Source organism: Heptranchias perlo, chromosome 1 (genome assembly GCF_035084215.1).
Source record: "Heptranchias perlo isolate sHepPer1 chromosome 1, sHepPer1.hap1, whole genome shotgun sequence".
Classification (NCBI taxonomy): Eukaryota; Metazoa; Chordata; class Chondrichthyes; order Hexanchiformes; family Hexanchidae; genus Heptranchias; species Heptranchias perlo.
Window position 1 is genome coordinate 69,552,404 of NC_090325.1, and position 19,961 is coordinate 69,572,364.

The 19,961-nt window shown below is 45.0% G+C and overlaps 1 protein-coding gene across 3 annotated transcripts in view; it reads right to left on the reverse strand.

The window, feature by feature from the left end:
* The window catches only part of ercc8 (excision repair cross-complementation group 8), a 61,101-nt gene that overhangs the window by 7,119 nt on the left and 34,021 nt on the right, over positions 1-19,961 (reverse strand). For all 3 annotated transcript variants that reach the window (XM_067986444.1, XM_067986437.1, XM_067986454.1), the window contains one exon: positions 6,980-7,069. In XM_067986444.1, the coding sequence (XP_067842545.1) occupies positions 6,980-7,069 (90 nt within the window). The remainder of the gene's footprint in view (positions 1-6,979; positions 7,070-19,961) is intronic.

A 19,961-nucleotide genomic window follows, 5' to 3' on the forward strand; every position in this document is an offset into this window, starting at 1 on the left:
TTGCAAGGAAGCTCCTTTTTTTAAAAAAAGTTTTTTTTCCAAGTCTCTGCATCACATACTGTCCTTGGCTGATGGTGATCAGGTGACCTGGGACTAATTGGATCGCTCTTTCATACAGCCGGCACAGGCACGATGGGCCAAATGGCCTCCTCCTGTGCTGTACCTACGATGATACTACTTAAAAATATATTAAAATAATTTTGCCTATGTAAACAGCATTATAACTGTGCCGCACCAGATAGAATTTTTTTTGGGTCTAGCTACTGACAATTAGCACCAACAATAAGAGCAACATCATACAATTAGGTGATGGAGTCCAAATAAGTCAAGAGCAAGCAAATAAATATTTTACTATTGAACTAGTTGGTAAAAAGGTGGCACTGGGATGCGAATCTCACCACAGTAATGAATTAATATTTTTGTATCTGTTGCAGGATTATTTTGAGAGTGACAGCAAGAAAAATATGTACATTTCCAAATGAGTCCAAAGTAAACTAAGATTTGTTTCACAATGTGTACCTTGCCCGAATTGCAAATACATATTGCTGTGAAGCCACAATATAAAATACATACATCATGCTTGACAAACAAAGAATTGACATGACTCAGAGAGATATGCTCCTCCCTTGTTGGAATGCTGTCCCACAAGCAAAACATTTTTACAGGTTACATTGCTATAGTGAATGTGTCAAATAAGAATGCATGTGGGCCCCTTAAAAACCGATAATGGTGATAATGTAAATAAGGAAATGGCGAACATGTTAAATAATCACTTTGCATCAGTATTTACAGTAGAGGAAGAGGACACCCCAAGGAAACTAATTTTGAATTAGGAACGGGGACTCACCATAATTAATGTAAGCAAACTAACAATAATGAAGAAAATAATGGCACTAAACATGGAAACATAGAAAATAGGAGTAGGAGGCCATTTGGCCCTTCAAGCCTGCTCTGCCATTCAATATGATCATGGCTGATCCTCTATCTCAATACCATATTCCTGCTCTCTCCCCATACCCCTTGATGCCTTTTGTGTCCAGAAATCTATCCAGCTCCTTCTTAAATATATTCAGTGACTTGGCCTCCACCGCCTTCTGTAGTAGAGAATTCCACAGGTTTACCACCCTCTGAGTGAAGAAATTTCTCATCTCAGTCCTAAATGTCCTACCCCATATCCTGAGACTGTAACCCCTTATTCTAGACCCCCCAGCCAAAGGAAATATCCTCCCTGCATCCAGTCTGTCTAGCCCTGTCAGAATTTTATACGTTTCAATGAGATCCCCTCTCATTCTTCTAAACTCGAGTGAATACAGGCCTAGTCGACCCAATCTCTCCTCATACGACAATCCTGCCATCCCAGGAATCAGTCTGGTGAACCTTCGCTGCACACCCTCTATGGCAAGTATATCCTTTCTTAGGTAAGGAGACCAAAACTGCACACAATACTCCAGGTGTGGTCTCACCAAGGCCCTGTATAACTGCAGTAACACATCCTTGGTCCTACACTCAAATCCTCTTGCAATGAAGACCAACATACCATTTGCGTTCCTAAATGCTTTCAGTGACAGGTGTTCAAGGACACCCAGGTCCCTTTGTACATCAACATTTCCAAATCCACCACCATTTAATTGCCTTTCTGCTTTTCCTTCCAAAGTGGATAACTTCACATTTATCCACATTATACTGCATCTGCCATGTATTTGCCCACTCACTCAACTTGTTTAAATCGCCTTGAAGCCTCTTTGCATCCTCCTTACAACTCACAAACCCACCTAGTTTTGTGTCGTCAGCAAAATTGGAAATATTACATTTGGTTCCCTCATCCAAAGCATTGATATATATTGTGAATAGCTGGGGCCCAAGCACCGATCCCTGCGGTATCCCACTAGACACCGCTTGCCACCCCAAAAAAGACCCAATTATTCCTACTCTTTGTTTCCTGTCTGTTAACTAATTTTCAATCCATGCCAGTATTTAACCCCCAATCCCATGTGCTTCAATTTTGCACACTAACCTCTTATGTGGGACTTTTTCAAAGGCCTTCTGAAAATCCAAATAAACCACATCCACTGGTTCTCCCTTATCTATTCTACCAGTTACATCCTCAAAAAACTCCAGTAGGTTTGTCAAACACGATTTCCCTTTTATAAATCCATGTTGACTTTGTCTAATTGATATTTTCTAAGTGTCTGTTATCACATCCGTTATAATAGACTCTAGCATTTTCCCTATTATCGATGTTAGGCTAACCGGTCTGTAGTTCTCTGTTTTCTCTCCCTCCTTTTTAAATAATGGGGTTACATTTGCCACTCTCCAATCAGCAGGAACTGTTCCATAATCTATAGAATTTTGGAAGATGACAACCAATACATCCACTATTTCCATGGCTAAAGAGTGACAAATCCCCAGGACCAGATGGTTTCCATCACAGGGTTTTCAAGGAAGTAGGTGAGAACGTTGCAGATGCCCAGATCTTCCAAGGTTCTCTAGATTCAGGAACCATTCCTTTAGATTGGAAAATTGCACATGTCACTCTGCTATTTAAGAAAGGTGAAAAGGAAACCTGGGAATTATAGACCAGTCAAGAAATTACTTCCCTATAATTAAGGATAGAGTGACTGAACACCTTGAAATTTTTCAGCTGATCAGACAGCCAGCATTGATTTGTAAAGGGTAGGTCATGCCTGACGAACTTGATTGAATTTTCTGAAGAAGTGACTAAAGTTGTGGACAGGGGAATGTCTATGATTGTTGTTTATATGGACTTCCAGAAGGCATTCGATAAAGTCCCTCATGAAAGACTGTTAGCTAAAGTTGAAGATCATGAAATTGAGGGCAAATTATTGACCTGGTTAGGAAATTGGCTGAGCGGCAGGAGACAGAGAGTAGGGATAATGGGCAGGTACTCAAATTGGCAGGATGTGACTAGTGGTGTCCCACAGGGATCTATGTAGGGGCCTCAACTATTCACTGTATTTATTAACGACTTAGATGATGGGGTAGAGAGCCACATATTTAACTTTGCCGATGACACAAAGATAGGCAGCATTGTAAGCAGTGTAGATGGTAGCATAAAATTACAGAGGGATATTAATAGATTAAGTGAATGGGCAAAACTGTGGCAAATGGATTTCAATGTTGGCAAGTGTGAGGTCATTCACTTTGGACCTAAAAAGAATAGATCAGAGTACTTTCTAAATGCTGGAAAGCTCGAAACAATGGAGGTCCAAAGAGACTTAGGGGGTCCATGTACATAGATCATTAAAATGTCATGGACAGGTACAGAAAATAATCAGAAAGGCTAATGGAATGTTGGCCTTTATATCTAGAGGACCGGAATACAAGGGGATAGAAGTTATGCTACAGCTATACAAAGCCCTGGTTAGACCACACTGGAGTACTGTGTTCAGTTCTGGGCACTGCACCTTAGGAAGGATATACTGGCCTTGGGAGGAGTGCAGTGTAGATTTACGAGAATGATATCTGGACTCCAAGAGTTAAATTATGAGGAGAGATTACACAAACTAGGGTTATATTCCCTGGAATTTAGAAGATTAAAGGGTGATATGATCGAAATTTTCAAAATATTAAGGGGAACTAATAGGGTAGATAGAGAGAAGCTATTTCCGCTGGTTGGGGAATCTAGGACTAGGGGACATAGCCTTAAAATTAGAGCCAGGACTTTCAGGAGTGAAGTTAGGAAACACTTCTACATGCAAAGGGTGGTAGAAGTTTGGAACTCGCTTCCGCAAACAGCAGTTGCTGCTAGCTCAATTGTTAATTTTAAATCTGAGATTGATAGATTTTTGTTAACCAAAGGTGTTAAGGGATATGGGGATAAGGCGGGTATGCCACAGATCAACCATGATCTCACTGAAAGGCGGAACAGGCTCAAGAAGCTAAATGGCCTACTCCTGTTCCTATGAAAAGCAACATGAAAATCTTGGAAGTCAAGGTCTGGAAATCTCATAACACAAAGTGTTTTACAAGGGCCTTTTTGGTGTTATTTTTGACCATATTTTCAATATGATTTTCTTCCCCTGAATAAACAATTTTCTAACCACAACACTTCCATGTTCTCAAGACATCTAGGGGTGGGCAATAAATGCTGGCCTTGCCAGTGACACCGATGTCCTGAGAATGACCAAAAAATAGGGAAGTGGAGTTGGTCAGTATGTATGTTTTAATTTTAAGTGTGAATTAACCGTAAATTAGTTAATGCTTAAACTAAAAGAACAAACTTTCAATTATATATTGCCGTTCGCTTCCTCAGGACATCTCAAAGCACTCCACAGCCAATGGAATACGGTTGAAGTCACTGTTTTTAGGTAATTTAAGTAAACTCAACAGTCAATCTGGGTACGGCCAAATCCCAAAAGCAGCACTATTTTGGTTGAGGGATAAATGTTTGCCTGAACACCAGGAGAACTCCCTGGTCTTCTTCAAATAATCCCACGGGATCTTTGATGCCACCTGAGGGGACAGATGGGATGTTGGTTTAATGTCTCAACCAAAAGATGGGCCTCCCTCAATACCACACTAAAGTATCAGACTCGACTATGTGCTCGGGTTTCTGAAGCAGGGCTTGAACCTGTGACTGTATGATTCAGAAGCTTCCACTGAGCCAAAACTGGAACTATATAGGAACATTTTGGTAAAAGACCAATCAAGAACTGAATATCCTAAGTTCTGAGGAGAGAATCCTTGTATACCATATGGGATTGGTGAAGATCAAGGTTGCTGTGATTGAGAAAATAACCTCAGATTGACATCTGCTTTGCTTCTCCTCTTTAACTCAACAATCTCTCCAGGTCAAGGTTAAAAAAAACAGCAAGAAATAACTGGGTGTCCTTCTCTTTTTGCATACTTTTTTGTTAGAAAACATTGTTCAATTGTAATTTGTTGGTGTTTGATACTGTGTGACATGTGAAATGTAAGTGTAAATGGATAGACGGATGGTAGATAAACTACATTTAAAAAAGGAGAAAAAGGCCATAATGCAACCTAGCCATTTTGTATTGAGATCAGTGCACTGTTGCACTGGGTGATGTCAGCCAAGAGGGTCAGTAAGACAAAGTACACCCGTCTGATTTTTTTCTTCAACTCCTGATTTTCACTGTGTTTTAGCAAATAAGCAGCACAAATGCAAAAAACAGAGATCATCAATATTTGGCAAAAATCACTATGAAGAAAGAACCTTCAACGTAAAGAACTATTCCCCTTAGGTGTCCCACAAAGTTCTTTTGTTTTAAGTGGAATTCTTTACCCTCAGTTACCTTTCTCTGTTTGGAAGAACTGAATGCTTAGCTTTTGGTCTCACAATAAATGCTTTCTAGATTTAAGGAAATACTGGTATTTGTACCGTAGCATTTTCCAGGATCAGGATTTATGTTTGCTACAAATTTATCAAGATATATAAAAAAATCATCAATTAATGAGGTACTTATGCATGATGGAATTAAAAACTGGAATTTAGAGCCTCAGTTCCAAAATGGTAGTGCAGGCAATGCTAGGGGCAGATCCAATCAATAAATAGATCACTTAAATAGACTAATGCAAATAAAACAAAAAAAAAACGGATTGTTCGTAGAAAATATCAAATAATTAAAGTTTGGTGATTTCATCAAAAATTTCACAATCTCAAAAGATCTAACTGCTTTACTTTCACATCTTGAAAATGAAATGCCCTTTTGCAGAAAGCATTATTGTTAAGATAACTATTTATCCTGTCACTTCCTCCAAGTCTCAGGTTCCCAAAGTTCCACTAAAAGAATAACAATTACATTCAATTTTTTTAGGATAATCTTAGTTGGTATGAACTGTAAATTTGAACATTATTTTCTGAAAGAAAGACTTGCATTTATACAGCATCTTTCACAACCTCAGGACGTCCCAACACGCTTTACAACTAATGAAGTACTTTTTTGAAGTGTAGTCACTGTTGTAATATAGGGAAATGCAGCAACCAATTTGCCCACAGCAAGCTTCCACAAATAGCACTGAAATAAATGACTGGACCATCTGTTTTAGGCGTTAGCTGAAGGACGAATGTTGGCCAGAACACTGGAAGACCTCCCCTGTTCTTCTTCGAATAGTGCCATGGGATCTTTTACGTCCCTGAAAGCGCAGATGGGGCCTCGGTTTAACATCTCATCCAAAAGATGGTACCTCAGACAGTCCAGCACTCCCTCAGTACTGCACTGAAGTGCCAGTCTAGATTATATGCTCAAGTCTCTGGAGTGGGGTTTGTACTCACAACCTTCTGACTCAGAGGCGAAAGTGCTACCATGGCTGACAATCATGAGTCACTGCTGCCAGGAGAGGATACAAACAGATCTGGATTATTAGAATTGAATGGCCGGAACACCACCAAGTGACAAAGTAAGATGTCAATTTTGAAATATTCTTTCCCCCAGTTTTCTCCCTTTCTCTCCTGAAAGAAATGCAGTGGCACAGTGCCATGGGCTGGGGAGCCCTCTGGTTGCTTGCCCAAGTGGTGATTCTTCATGTTACTAACTGAAGTCAAGTCAATCATCAGTTATGGGAGAATTAAATAAACACTTGAACAAGAAAGATATTAAAGGGATATTAAAGGGTACTGGAATGGAGCAAAGAAATTGGATTAGATCACTCTGGTTGAGGAGTCAGTGACAAGGGGTGTCATCAATTTAAAATGGTCACTAATAGGGTGAGGAGAGATTTTAGGAGAAATTTCTTTATGCAGAGCATGCAATAGTTGATATAGAGACTATTGCATATTTTGAGAAAATTGGATAAATATTTGAAGCAGAAAAAAATACAAGGCTATGGGGAGAGGGTGGGGCAATGGAATTTATTTTGGATTGCTCTAGCAAAGAGTCAGCACAGACGTGATGGTCTGAATGGCGTCCTTTTGTGGTTCTATGGTAGATACCATGTAAAGAGGAGCTGATTTATTTTGTAGAAATAAAATATTCTGTCTGATTTTTTTTTCACTTACCCCCTTAGGTTCATCATTTTCCACACCTGTTCGACCAAGATCTGGAATCCATGCTAAAATGTTAACATCATTGCCACCACTATAAAGCTCCTGCAAAGAGAAAATGATATTTAAAACACTTTGCTGCATATGTTGGAAGACTAGCTCTCAATAGACGGTCTGCAGCAGGCTTTCAGTGAGCGACAAAATTCACAATTTCCCCCTAACAGATGGTCTATTTTTTTTAATAAAAGAAACTGACTTGAAAGGAGCAAATTAAATTCAAAAGTCTCATTTCATCCTCTCCCCTCCAAAAGAACTGGTATTTCCCTTTAAACAGTGAGTGTTCATTGCATCATGAGGAGAACTGGCTGGCAAAAATGACCAAGCCCAGAGGGAAGAATGAAATGAATTGACGTTAGCAGAGATACAATCATAACTCAGAATACCTCAGCAATTATGTCATTTCAACCATGTGTGGTAATGCAGCTTCCTTGCATTGCTGGACTCAGTGACTCCTGCCAGCTTCTTCTCGAAATGACATCAGCACTCACTGTTTAAAGAAACCCATTCAGAAGAACAGAAAAGAACCAAGTTGTCATAGTGAATCCTAATTCTTCACAACAGCGAAACATTGGGCCGATGTTGGAAACATGTGAGTAACACGCCCAGTGAAATCGGGGTGCTCCGCATGGAATCGCAGGCTAATTGGATCCACTTACCTGTGCTTCCGGGTTTCGCGCTGGAAAGCTGTGCAGCAGGCAGACTGCGCATGTGCAGAATAGACTCTCAGCTGGAGGAGCCCTATTTAAAGGGGCAGTCCTCCATTGACTGATGCTGCAGGAAATAGGAAAAATTACAGCATGGAGCAGCCCAGGGGAAGGCTGCTCCCAGGTTTAATGATGCCTCACTCCAGGTATTATTGGATGGGGTGAGGAGCAGGGGGAGGACAGAGATCTTCCCCCTGGTAGGCGGGAGGAAGCGGCCTGCCTCTGCCACCACGGAGGCCTGGCTCGAGGTGGCAGAGGAGGTCACCTGCACCACCAACATATCGCCCACCTGCATACAGTGCAGGAGGCGCTTCAATGACCTAAGTAGGTCAGCCGAAGTGAGTACACTTACTCATTCCCCTACACTCCGTCTGCCACATCACTGGCCCCAACTCACATCTCCTTCTGCACTGCCAACACTACTCTGTCACATCACCCCTCACACCCATTCAAAGCTCATCCTCATCTTACCTGCACTTACTCACCTCGCCAGCACTCATCCCACCACTACCACTCAACTCAATCCTCATACAATCTCATGGCTCTATCTCATACTCACCCTCTCATGCATCTCTTTCACGGTCAGCCTCACTCAACCTGCCACTGCCTGTGCTGCAGCCACAGGGCATTCATCACATATGTGCAGTAGGCAGCGTAAGGCAAACGTGTCGTGAGCATGAAGGGGATGCACTAGGGTGTTTGAGGGTTTGTCATGGTTTTTACTTATATTTAATTTCTGACCAACTCACGTCACATATTATATTGTCACCACTACTGTCACGTCTTTGCGAATCTTGTCTGGTTTGTGCAATAATGCCCTTTCCTGAGGATCACTATGAAGACCCACAACTGATGCCACCCATTGTGTCACTGCAGAGTGGGTGTAGGTGTATTTGCAGGGCTCTTTTGTGCAGACGACTGAGAGACGTCGGCGATGCTCCCGGTGGCACCCTGGAAGGATGCGAAGGAAAAGTTGTTGAGGGCAGTGGTGACTTTGACAGCGACAGGTAAGAAGATGGTGCTTGGGCCAGCCGGGAGCAGCTCAGCATGAAGGAGGCTGCAGATGTCCACGACTACATGTCAAGTGACTCTGAGCCTCCGTGTGCACTGCTGCTCAGAGAGGTCCAGGAAGCTGAGCCTCGGTCTGTGGACCCTGTGGCGAGGGTAGTGCCTTCTGTGACGCATCTGTCTCTGCGGTTGCCCTCTCTCCTGCTGTGCAGGTGGATGTGTCACGGCACTGTGTTGTGGGGCTCCACGTGTCAGAGGTGGATGGCGTGGCCGGCGATGCTGTTCGTCCTCCGAGGAGGTCGTGACTGCAGCTACGGCGGCCCCCATCCGGAAGATGTACATTTGAGGGGGTCCGCAAGGTAGGTACATGTGTCTGGACACCGGGGTAAGTGTGCAAGTTTGTGAATTTTATTGTTAGGAGGAGGGTGGTGGAGGCCAAACTTTGTCCAAAGTGACAGAGTGGCCTCCTGCAATGAGTGAGGGTCTCTGACCCCCGCCCCCCCACCTGTCAAATGGACCTTTGCAGCTGCCACAGGCTGATGGCTGCAACACGTCCATTTGAACTGGGAGTGTTTCCCCCAGTACGGGAAACAGTCCCAGTTGTTTGCAAAATCCCACCCCTCCTAAAATGTTATGTTAAGCAGGTCTCTAAATGACCTGAAATACCTTAACGAGTGCTTTAAGTGGCATCCCGCCAGCTTTGATTGCCGGCGAGAGTCCCACATGCGGGGGCTGCGCGCGCATGTCAGCGCGTCACTGGGGAACCCGGAAGTGGGCGGGCTCCAGACCCGCCCCGGGAATCCCCGATTTTCGCAGTCCCCCCGCCACGAATGCACCAGCTCGGGAGTGCGAAAATCGAGCCCATTGTCTCTAATACTACAGTTACCAATAACTGTTATGTATTTTATTCCTCAAACTCAAATTAAAGGTTTTAAGGAAATGGAATAAAACCCAATTTTTTGTCCGAATTTCAATTTCCCCACTCTGCATCAACACTTTGCTTCTTAAATGTTCTTGGATAACATTCTTATTTGTCTCACCTGAAGGTCAATACTGATCAACTCAAAAGGGATCTTTACGGCTTCCTCAGAAAGGATTCTTATAGTTGTCACTCCCTTCTAAAAGCAATCCAGTTGAGATTGGTTTAAAAGAAAACAGACTCAAGAGTAAGCCCTGGTATGTATGTCAATTGAGATTTGTCCTTGGGTTTCTATTAAGCAATAAAACGCTCCAGTACTGTAAGTGTAGGGCTATGCCACAGCTGAGGAATGCATCTCTCGGTGCATAGAAAGAAAGTTGAGTGAACCTATTTACAGTGGGGGTTCCTTGTCCCACGGTTGTGGTAGTCTTCAGAACCTCTGCCCAAAGGAGCGCAGGCTGGACCAGGATGTATGTTTGATAGTGCTCTTGTGGCCACAGTTCTGGCAGCACTTGTCTGATAGATTTCAGTGGAATTTATGGAACTTGTTTGGGCTAAGCTATGGGTGTGGGAAGATTTTGTGCTATTCGTCTCTCAGTATACTGCAGATGGAAGTTGAAAGTTTCTGGAAAATCAAATCTGCATCATCAGCAGAGAGAAGGCGTATAGGCCCCGGGGCACCTTCAGTGTAATCCATGCTTCCCTCCAGGCTGCTAGCGTTGGATATACTATCGGGTAAAAGAAAACGTGCAATGGGGTTGGTCGGGTAGCGTCTCCCTCCATTTCCAGCCAGGTGTATTAGGAGGAAGCATTATTCCAAGCAACAGTCCTCTGAAGCTGCGCTACCCAATAGTGAAAATGGAAGTTCATGAGACTCAGCTCATCTTCCCTCTTGGAAAACAGTAAAGGTCACGAGTATATTCTTGAACATAGGATCCAGAAGATGCACCTGTTAAGATCAATAAACTGCTGTGCTGGAATGTGAATGGACAGCATTTGGAACAGCTGGAGGAGATGTAAGAGTCAGCTCACCGTTATAATGCTTTGTCTCCTTAATGGTATTCCGTCTGTTTGAATCTACATATGTAGTGGAAAGGTTGGGGAGAAGGAGGTTTTTATTTTGTTAAGGCCTGCAAATTTGGATATCACAGTCATGTCTATATACTTGAAACTTTCCATTAAGCAAGCAGCATGGTACTCTTAGATTTGTTTCAGGGTGGGATAGTGAGCTGCCCTGGCCAGAGAATATCCTTTGGAATACTTGAGTTTGGAGTTCAAAAACCAGAAAAACATTGGTGGACTGAAGGATGGTGGGAGGCAAGTGTGGAGCACAAAATATCACTCTACAGATGACAGTAATAACTTGCACTCTACTCCACTAGCCTGTCCCACCTGGATGCAGTGGTTTGTTTACATAGCCCTGGATAGGAGTTTTATTTTTTTTAAAAAGGTGTTAATGCAGGGGAAAGGAGATCTTCCCATTTTAGATACCCAGGCCCTGATATTAGTGGGGAGGTGGGATGGCAACAGTGTGGGGGGGAGGCGATTGGGCGCGTGGGTAATCCGCCCAATAAAACCTATCCGTTCCCCACATGATCGCGGGTCAATTGGAGCCACTTAACGTGGCTTCCGGGTTTACCGTCCAACCTCGGCGAACTGCACACCCAAGTCAGAGGCTGTCAGCTGGAGGAACTCTTTTTAAAGGGGTAATCCTCCAATGGCTGCTCCTGGAGCAAAAACCCACACAGCACAATGGAGCAGCACAAGGGAAAGGCTGCTCCTAGATTTGGTGATGCTTCACTCCAGGTGCTACTGGATGGGGTGGAGGAGGAGGAGGGATGTCTTCTACCCGGCAGACAGGAAGAAGTGGCCTGCCTCTGCCACCAAGGAGGCCTGGCTCGAGGTGGCAGAGGAGGTCACCAGCAACATCTCCCTCACCTGGATTGAGTGCAGGAAGCGCTTCAATGACCTAACTAGGTCAGCCAAAGTGAGTACACTTACTCATTCTCCTACATTGCATCTTCCACATCACCGCCACCACCCCCCAACTCATTCTGCACTGCCAACACGACTCTATCACATCACTCTTCACACCCACTCAAAGTCATCCTCAATACTTCCTCATCTCCCCATTACTCACCCCACCACTACCACTCAACCCAATCCTCATACAATGTCATGGCTCTGTCTCATACTCATCCTCTGATGCATCTCTTTCAGGGTCAGCCACACGCAAACCAATGCATTCATTGGTTGATCACGTTACCATCACTCACTCACACGTCTGTACTTTCCCCCCTTATAGAAGAGAGCCTAGATTGCACAGGAGAGGGCGAGGACCGGAGGGGGTCCGCAACAGATCGTCGTCTTCACAGACGCGGAGCAGGAGGCACTGGAGCTGAGCCGCACCCTCAAGTGCCTGTCCGTCGGGGATGCCGAGACTGGCACCCGACAAACGTCTGGTGACAGAACTTTAACATTCAGCACACACAATGTGAATTGATGTTAACATGCCTTGCCATCTTCAGCACCTCAGTATGCTCATCGCAACATGACACATCTGTGATCATGCTTAATATTGCCTTCTGTTCTCTTACAGGACCTTCAGCAATCGCTGTGACTGCGGAGGGAGATTCCTCAGAGGACCTGCCGGCCTCTGAGGGTGCACCATCACATCTGAGCAAACCATCCACCAGCGCAGATACACACACCTCGGTGGGTCCCAGTTAGTTGGGGTCACAAATGGTGAGTTACCATACACACGTGAGCACGAGCAGGGGGCAGCTGTGAAGAGTACGCGTCGGTGGGAGCACTCCTCTCCAAACTCAGCTGGACACAGATGCTGAACCCTGGGGGCCATCCTTTAAAAGGAGAATGATCGAGGGGCAGCAGCACATTTGCGGGGTGCTGGAACAGGTGCCACGCGCACTCTCCATAAACGCGCAGAGGATGGAGGAGTCCAACTTCTGCATGAGTGGAATGGTGGCACAGGTATGGGAGGGAATCTCTGAGATACTGTCACAGGGACATGAGGGCATCGCTGAGATGGTGTCTCGGGTAAGTGCAGGAATGTCTGCGATGGAGGGAAGGCTAGCCTCCATTGAGCTTCAAGCACAGCTCACAAACAATGGCAATGGCCGCTCGGACTCAGGGTGAACAACATTCTGCCGCCTTAAACAGGCAGGCAGATACACTAGCACTGGCCTTACAAGGCATCACACATGTCCTCTAAACTGTTGTCCAAATGTAAGGAATCTTACAACACCAGGTTATAGACCAACAGTTTTATTTGAAAATCACAAGCTTTCGGAGGCTTTCCCTCCGAAAGCTTGTGATTTTCAAATAAAACTGTTGGACTATAACCTGGTGTTGGAAGATTCCTTTCATTTGTCCACCCCAGTCCATCACCGGCAACTCCACATCAAACTGTTGTCCAGCAGAGTGGTAGGAGTGGTGTGGGCCTGGCACAGGGGAGGGATGATGGCGAAAAGGGACATGGAAGTGGGGACGCCACTCAAAGCGCCCCCACGTCTCACCCATCGCCCCCCTCTCAACCAGTACCCACAATGCTGCCTCCTCTCCAGGTGGCTGAATCTGCCCCTGCAAAGGTGCAGGTGGAGCAGTCTTTGGAGGGGCTCTCATGGGCGTACGTCCAAAGCATCTAATCGGTCAGGGCATGAACAAGAGCAACCTGCCACTACCTTTGCTGCAGCCACAGGGGATGCACCACGTAGAAGTAGTCGGAAGCGAAAGGCGAACGTTTTGTAAGCACGAAGGGGATGCACAAGGATGTTTGACGGTTGGTCATGTTTTTTATTTATGTTTGCTTTTTGTTAAATTCACATTAAATATTATTGTCACCACTACTGTCATGTCTTGGCCATACTTGACTGGCTTCTGTAATAAGGCCCTTTCATGAGGTTCACCATGAACACCCACACTTGATGCCACCCACTGGGTCACTCTACAGTGGCCGTATGTGTAGTTGCAGGACTGTTTTGTGCAGGGTGGGGAGGGGGTGGGGAGGGGGTGGTGGTGGTGTTGGTGTGGCCGCTGCTCTATCCAGGTGGTGACAAGTGGACTCTTCACACTGTCTGATGTTAGGAGAACCGTTCACATATCAGTGACTCCCTGGCCTCATGAGCAGCCAGGTGAGCCGCTGTTCTGCCCATGGGTTGCTCCAGCTCATCCTCCGCCGCCTCCTCCTCCTCCTCAATGTGGGTGGCACATGTGGATGAGGCCTCCTCAAGCGGCACCCCTCTCTGTTGTGCCTTGTTGCGCAGGGCACAACACATGACTATAATGGTTCCCACTCTGTCTGATACATATTGAAGCGCTCCCCCAGAACGATCAAGGCACCTGAAGCGCATCTTGAGCAGCCCTATAGCATGCTCAATTGTAGACCTGGTAGCGATGTGGCCGTTGTTATATCAATGCTGTTGCTCGGTGCTGGGGTTCCTCAGAGGTATCATGAGCCACGTGTGCAAGGGGGTATCCATTGTCCCTGAGGAGCCAGCCCTTACACGTTTTCGGTGCGTGGAAGAGGGGAGGGATGTTGGATTCCAGGAGGATGAAGGAACCATGGCAGCTGCCAGGGTATCTGGTGCACACGTGAAGGAATCTCTTGCGGTGGTCACAAACGAGTTGAGTGTTGATGGAGGGATACCCCTTCCTGTTGATGAACAGTCCTGGCTCATGTGGAGGTGCTCATATTGCTATATGGGTAAAATCGATTACACCCTGCACCCGTGAGAAGCCAGCCACAGTGTGAAATCCCATTGCCCTCTCTGTCTGGCTGAGGTCGTCCATGGGGAAGCTGACATAGTGCGAGGCCCTGTGAAACAAGCCGTTGGTGACCAGCCTTATGCACTTGTGTGCAGACGACTGAGATACCCCGGCGATGTCCTGGTGGCACCCTGGAATGATCCGGAGGCGAAGAAGTTGAGGGCAGTGGTGACTTTGACAGCGACAGGTAAGGAGATGCTGCTCGGCCCAACTGGGAGCAGCTTGGCATGAAGGAGGCTGCAGATGTCTGCGACTACCTGGAGACTGACTCTGAGCCTCCATATGCACTGCTTCTCAGAGAGGTCCAGGAAGCTGAGCCTTGGTCTGTAGACCCTGTTGCGAGGGTAGTGCCTCCTGCGACATCGCTCTCTGTTGTTGACCTCTGTGCTCTTGTGCAGGTGCCTGTGGCGCAGCTCTGTGTTGTGGAGCTCAATGTGGCGGAGATGGACGCCGCGCCTGGCAAGGCTGGTGATGTTGCTCATCCTCGGATGCAGCCATGGCGCCCCCTATCTTGACGGTGTGAGTTTGAGCGGGTCCGCAAAGTAGTTAAATATGTTTGCACAGCAGAGTTTTGGGTGGAAAGTAAGAAAAATGAGTGAAAACACAAAGGTGTTGCAGCTAAAACTTTGTCCGAAGTGACAGAGTGCCCTGCTGCAATAAATGACGTTTTCTCCCCACCTGTCAAGTAAGTATTTGATTCTCCCATTGGCTGCTGACTGAAACACCTGTGTTGCAACAGGGAGTGTTTCCCACAGCATGGGAAACACGCTGAGGATCCTTCAAAATCGCACCCCTGTGAAAATGTCTAGTCAACCAAGTAGTTCAAGTACCTCAACTATTGGAGAAACTATGCAAATTATCATCCTGCTGGCTTTAATTGCCTGTGGGACTCCCACATTCGGGACGCGTCACTGGGGAACCGCTCGGCATTTTAACGATTTTCGGAGCCCCCCCCGCCTCGTCACCCGAAAATTGGCCCCCGAGTGTCAGCATTAAGCAGATGAAATGCAGCATAAAAATTTCTCCTCATCTCGGTTCTAAATGGCATACCCCGTATCCTGAGACTGTGATCTCTGGTTCTGGACTCCCCAGCCGTCGGGAACATCCTCCCTGCATCTACTCTGTCTAGTCCTGTTAGAATTTTATATGTTTTGATGAGATCACCTCTCATTCTTCTAAACTCTAGTGAATATAGGCCTAGTCGACCGAATCTCTCCTCATAGGTCAGTCCTGCCATCCCAGGAATAAGTCTGGTAAACCTTCGTTGCACTCCCTCCATGGCAAGGACATCCTTCCTCAGATAAGGAGACCAAAACTGCACACAATACTCCAGATGTGGTCGCACCAAGGCCCTGTATAACTGCAGTAAGACATCCCTGCTCCTGTATCAAATCCTCTTGCAATGAAGGCCAACATACCATTCGCCTTCCTAACTGCTTGCTGCACCTGAATGCTCGCTTTCAGCGACTGGTGTACAAGGACACCCAGTTCTCCTTGCACCTCCCTTTTTCCCAATCTATCACTATTCAGATAATAATCTGCCTTTCTGTTTTTACAAACAAAGTGGATAACCTCACATTTATCCACGTTCTTGTCATGTTCTTGCCCACTCACCCAACTTGTCTAAATCACATTGGAGCCTCTTTGCATCCTCCTCACAGCTCACATTCCACCCAGCTTTGTGTCATCTGCAAACTTGGAAATGTTACATTTAGTTCACTCATCCAAATCATTGATATATATTGTGAATAGCTGGGGCCCAAGCACTGATCTCTGCAGTACCCCACTAGTCACTGCCTGCCACCCGGAAAAAGACCCGTTTATTCTTACTCTCTGTTTCCTGTCTGTCAACCAATTCTCAATCCATGCCAGTATATTTCCCCCAATCCCATGTACTTTAATTTTGCACACTAACCTCTTGTGTGGGACCTTATCAAAAGCCTTCTGAAAATCCAAGTGCACCATATCCACTGGTTCTCCCCTATCTATTCTACTAGTTACATCCTCAAAAAATTCCAGTAGATTTGTTAAGCATGATTTCCCTTTCATAAACCTATGCTGACTTTGTCCAATGCCGTTAATGCCTTCCAAGTGTTCTATTATCACATCTTTTATAATAGACTCTAGCATTTTCCCCACTACTGACGTTAGGCTAACTGGTTTGTAATTCCCTGTTTTTTCTCTCCCTCCTTTTTTAAATAGTGGGGTTACATTTGCCACGCTCCAATCTGTAGGAACTGTTCCAGAGTCTATAGAATTTTGGAAGATGATCACCAATGCATCCACTATTTCCAGGGCCACTTCCTTTAGTACTCTGGGATGTAGATTATCAGGCCCTGGGGATTTGTCAGCCTTTAGCCCCATTAATTTCCCTAGCACTTTTTTTTTACTAATACTGGTTTCCTTTAGTTCCTCCCTCTCACTGGACCCTTGGTTCCCTAACATTTCTGGGAGGTTATTTGTGTCCTCCTTTGTGAAGACAGAACCAAAGTATGTGTTTAATTGTTCTGCCATTTCTTTGTTCCCCATTATAATTTCCCCCATTTCTGACTGTAAGGGACCTACATTTGTCTTCACTAATCTTTTTCTCTTAACATATTTATAGAAGCTTTTACAGTCAGTTTTTATGTTCCCTGCTAGTTTCTCTATTTTCCCCATCTTAATCAATCTCTTTGTCCTCCTTTGCTGAATTCTGAACTGCTCCCAATCCTCGGGCTTGCCGCTTTTTCTGGCACTTTTATATGTCTCCTCTTTGGATCTAATACTATCCCTAATTTCTTTTGTAAGCCACGGTTGAGCCACCTATCCTGTTTTATTTTTGTGTCAAACAGGAATGAATAATTGTTGTAATTCCTGCACATGTTCTTTAAATATTAGCCATTGCCTATCCACCGTCATCCCATTTAGTAAAGTTCTCCAATCTATCATAGCCAACTCGCACCTCATACTTTAGTAATTTCCTTTATTTAGATTCAGGACCCTAGTTTTGGATTCAACTACTTCAGTCGCCATCTTAATGAGCAATTCTATCATGTTATGATCGCTCTTCCCGAAGGGACCCCGCACAAGAAGACTGTTAATTAATCCTTTCTCATTGCACAATACCCAGTCTAGGATCGCCTGTTCTCTAGTTGGTTCCTCTACGTATTGGTCTAGAAAACCATCACGTACACACTCCAGGAGTTCCTCCCCCACAGTATTATTGCTAATTTGGTTTGACCAATCTATATGTAGATTAAAGTCACCCATGATTATAGTTGTACTCTTCTTGCATGCGTCTCTAATTTCCTGTTTAATGCCCTCCCCTACATCTCCACTACTGTTTGGGGGCCTATAGACAACCCCCAACAATGTGTTCTGCCCCATGGTGTTTCTTAGCTCCACCCATACAGATTCCAGATCGTGATTTTCCGAGCCAATATCCTTCCTCCCTATTGCATTGATTTCCTCCATTACTAACAACGCTACCCCACCTCTTTCCCTTTTTGCCTGTCCTTCCTAAATATTGAATACCCCTGGATGTTCAGTTCCCATCCTTGGTCACCCTGCAGCCATGTCTCCGTAATCGCAACTATATCATAACCGTTAATATCTATCTGCGCTGTTAATTCATCTAGCTTATTGCGAATGCTCCATGCATTAAGACACAATGCCTTTAGACTTGTCTTTTTAAGATTGCTAGTCATCTTAGTTTTATTTTGCCCTATGGCCCTATTTGTTTTTCGTCCTTGTTTTCTCTGCATTCCACTATTGCTTCTTTCCTTTCTGTCTTTTGTTTCTATCTTTGTTTCCCCCTCCTCTGTCTCTCTGCTCAGGTTTCCATCCCCCTGCCATTCTAGTTTAAACCTTCTTCAACATCACTAGCAAACACCCCCTCGAGGACATCGGTCCCGGTCCTGCTCGGGTGTAACCCGTCCCGCTTGTACAGGTCCCACCTTTCCCAGAACCCGTCCCAATGTCCCAGGAATCTAAATCCCTCCCTCCTACACCATCCCTGCAGCCACGCATTCATCTGGTCTATTCTCCTGTTCCTATACTCACTAGCACGTGGCACTGGTAGTAATCCAGTTTGAGGTCCTGCTTTTTAAATTTATCTCCTAACTCCTTAAATTCACCTTGCAGGACCTCATCCCTTTTTTTAAAACCTATGTCGTTGGTACTGATATGGACCACGACTACTAGCTGTTCACCCTCCCCCTACAGAATGCCCTGCAGCCGCTCAGTGACATCCTTGACCCGAGCACCAGGGAGGCAACATACCATCCATGTCGCCATTTGTTCACAATAAGGATAAGGAAGTGGAGTAGGGGATTTTGACCCACTGCCTGAATTTATCCTCAAAGGTCATTCCTTCAAGCACGAGAGTAGGAAGCTCCACTCTACCTGCTGAAAAATCTTTTTTGTCAGAGCATAGCACCAAGGTCGGTATATTTGTTTTGCTGCACTGACGCATTACATTAAAGAGATACCTGATGCTATCTGCCAAGAGGCAACCTTGTATGAAGCCAAGCGGTTAGCCTGGGAACCACAGAGTCCAACCTTTTGGTTGGTATATTGTAGTCACAGTTGAGAAGTGGAGACATCGGTATGATGCACATGCATTGGGATCCTGGTCCTTTTTGTGAATTAGGATGACTGTGGAAAGTTGAATAACTCTGGCAGACAGCCCATCTCCAGAACCTCATCAGCAATGTTCTGTAAAATTAGCAGGGAATCAATCTGGCTGTGGGGTTTTGCACAAGTGCAACTCTAATTACTTTTTGGATTTTGTTGGCCTAGATTGGGGCACTTAGCTGCGTCTGTGTTCACCTCTGAGAGGTAGGGGCTGGGAGGTCGGTTAGGTACTATTTAGTTTCCTGTTGTGTTGTTTATGGCTCTGAGTTGTCGTAGCTACATACTCTTTGTTGATTGCGGTGGAGTTGCTATTGTTGTCACTATTCAAATTGTGGACAAAAGTGATGGATCTATTCTGTGCCTGTCTGTATAAAGTGTATAAGGATCATCCCGAGCTCATCTTCCGACTCATAGTATTTAGCCTTAGTATAATTCAACATTCTTTCTGCTCCCAGAGAGCAGGCTGTTTAGCTCTCCTTGTCCTGACTGCCCAGTTTGTGTCGAGATGAACTTTCTGCTGGTCTGAACATATAATGCGGTCTTGCAGTCAGTGTCACATTACAATGAAAAACAAAGTGATTGGTTTAAAACATTAGGTAGGACTCACAAGAACGAAGATATACCTGTGCAGTCACAGTTCCTTCTCTTTTGCAAAATGCAACAAAAAAACACAATCTTGGATAAGAAACATCTGAATTTATGTACCTTTACCTGTTTAAACTGCAAATGTAGTTTATTTGATCTGTCTGAAGGAATGCTAAACAGAAAACTGGTAGGTATAACTTTGCTTGCAGCAAGAATATCTTTCCAATTTTTGCTCAATAATCTCGAATGGGTTCGAAATAAAACCTCCACATAATGGAACATATGGAGTTCTTAAGTTAGTGCAATGCAGGTCATTTCTAGA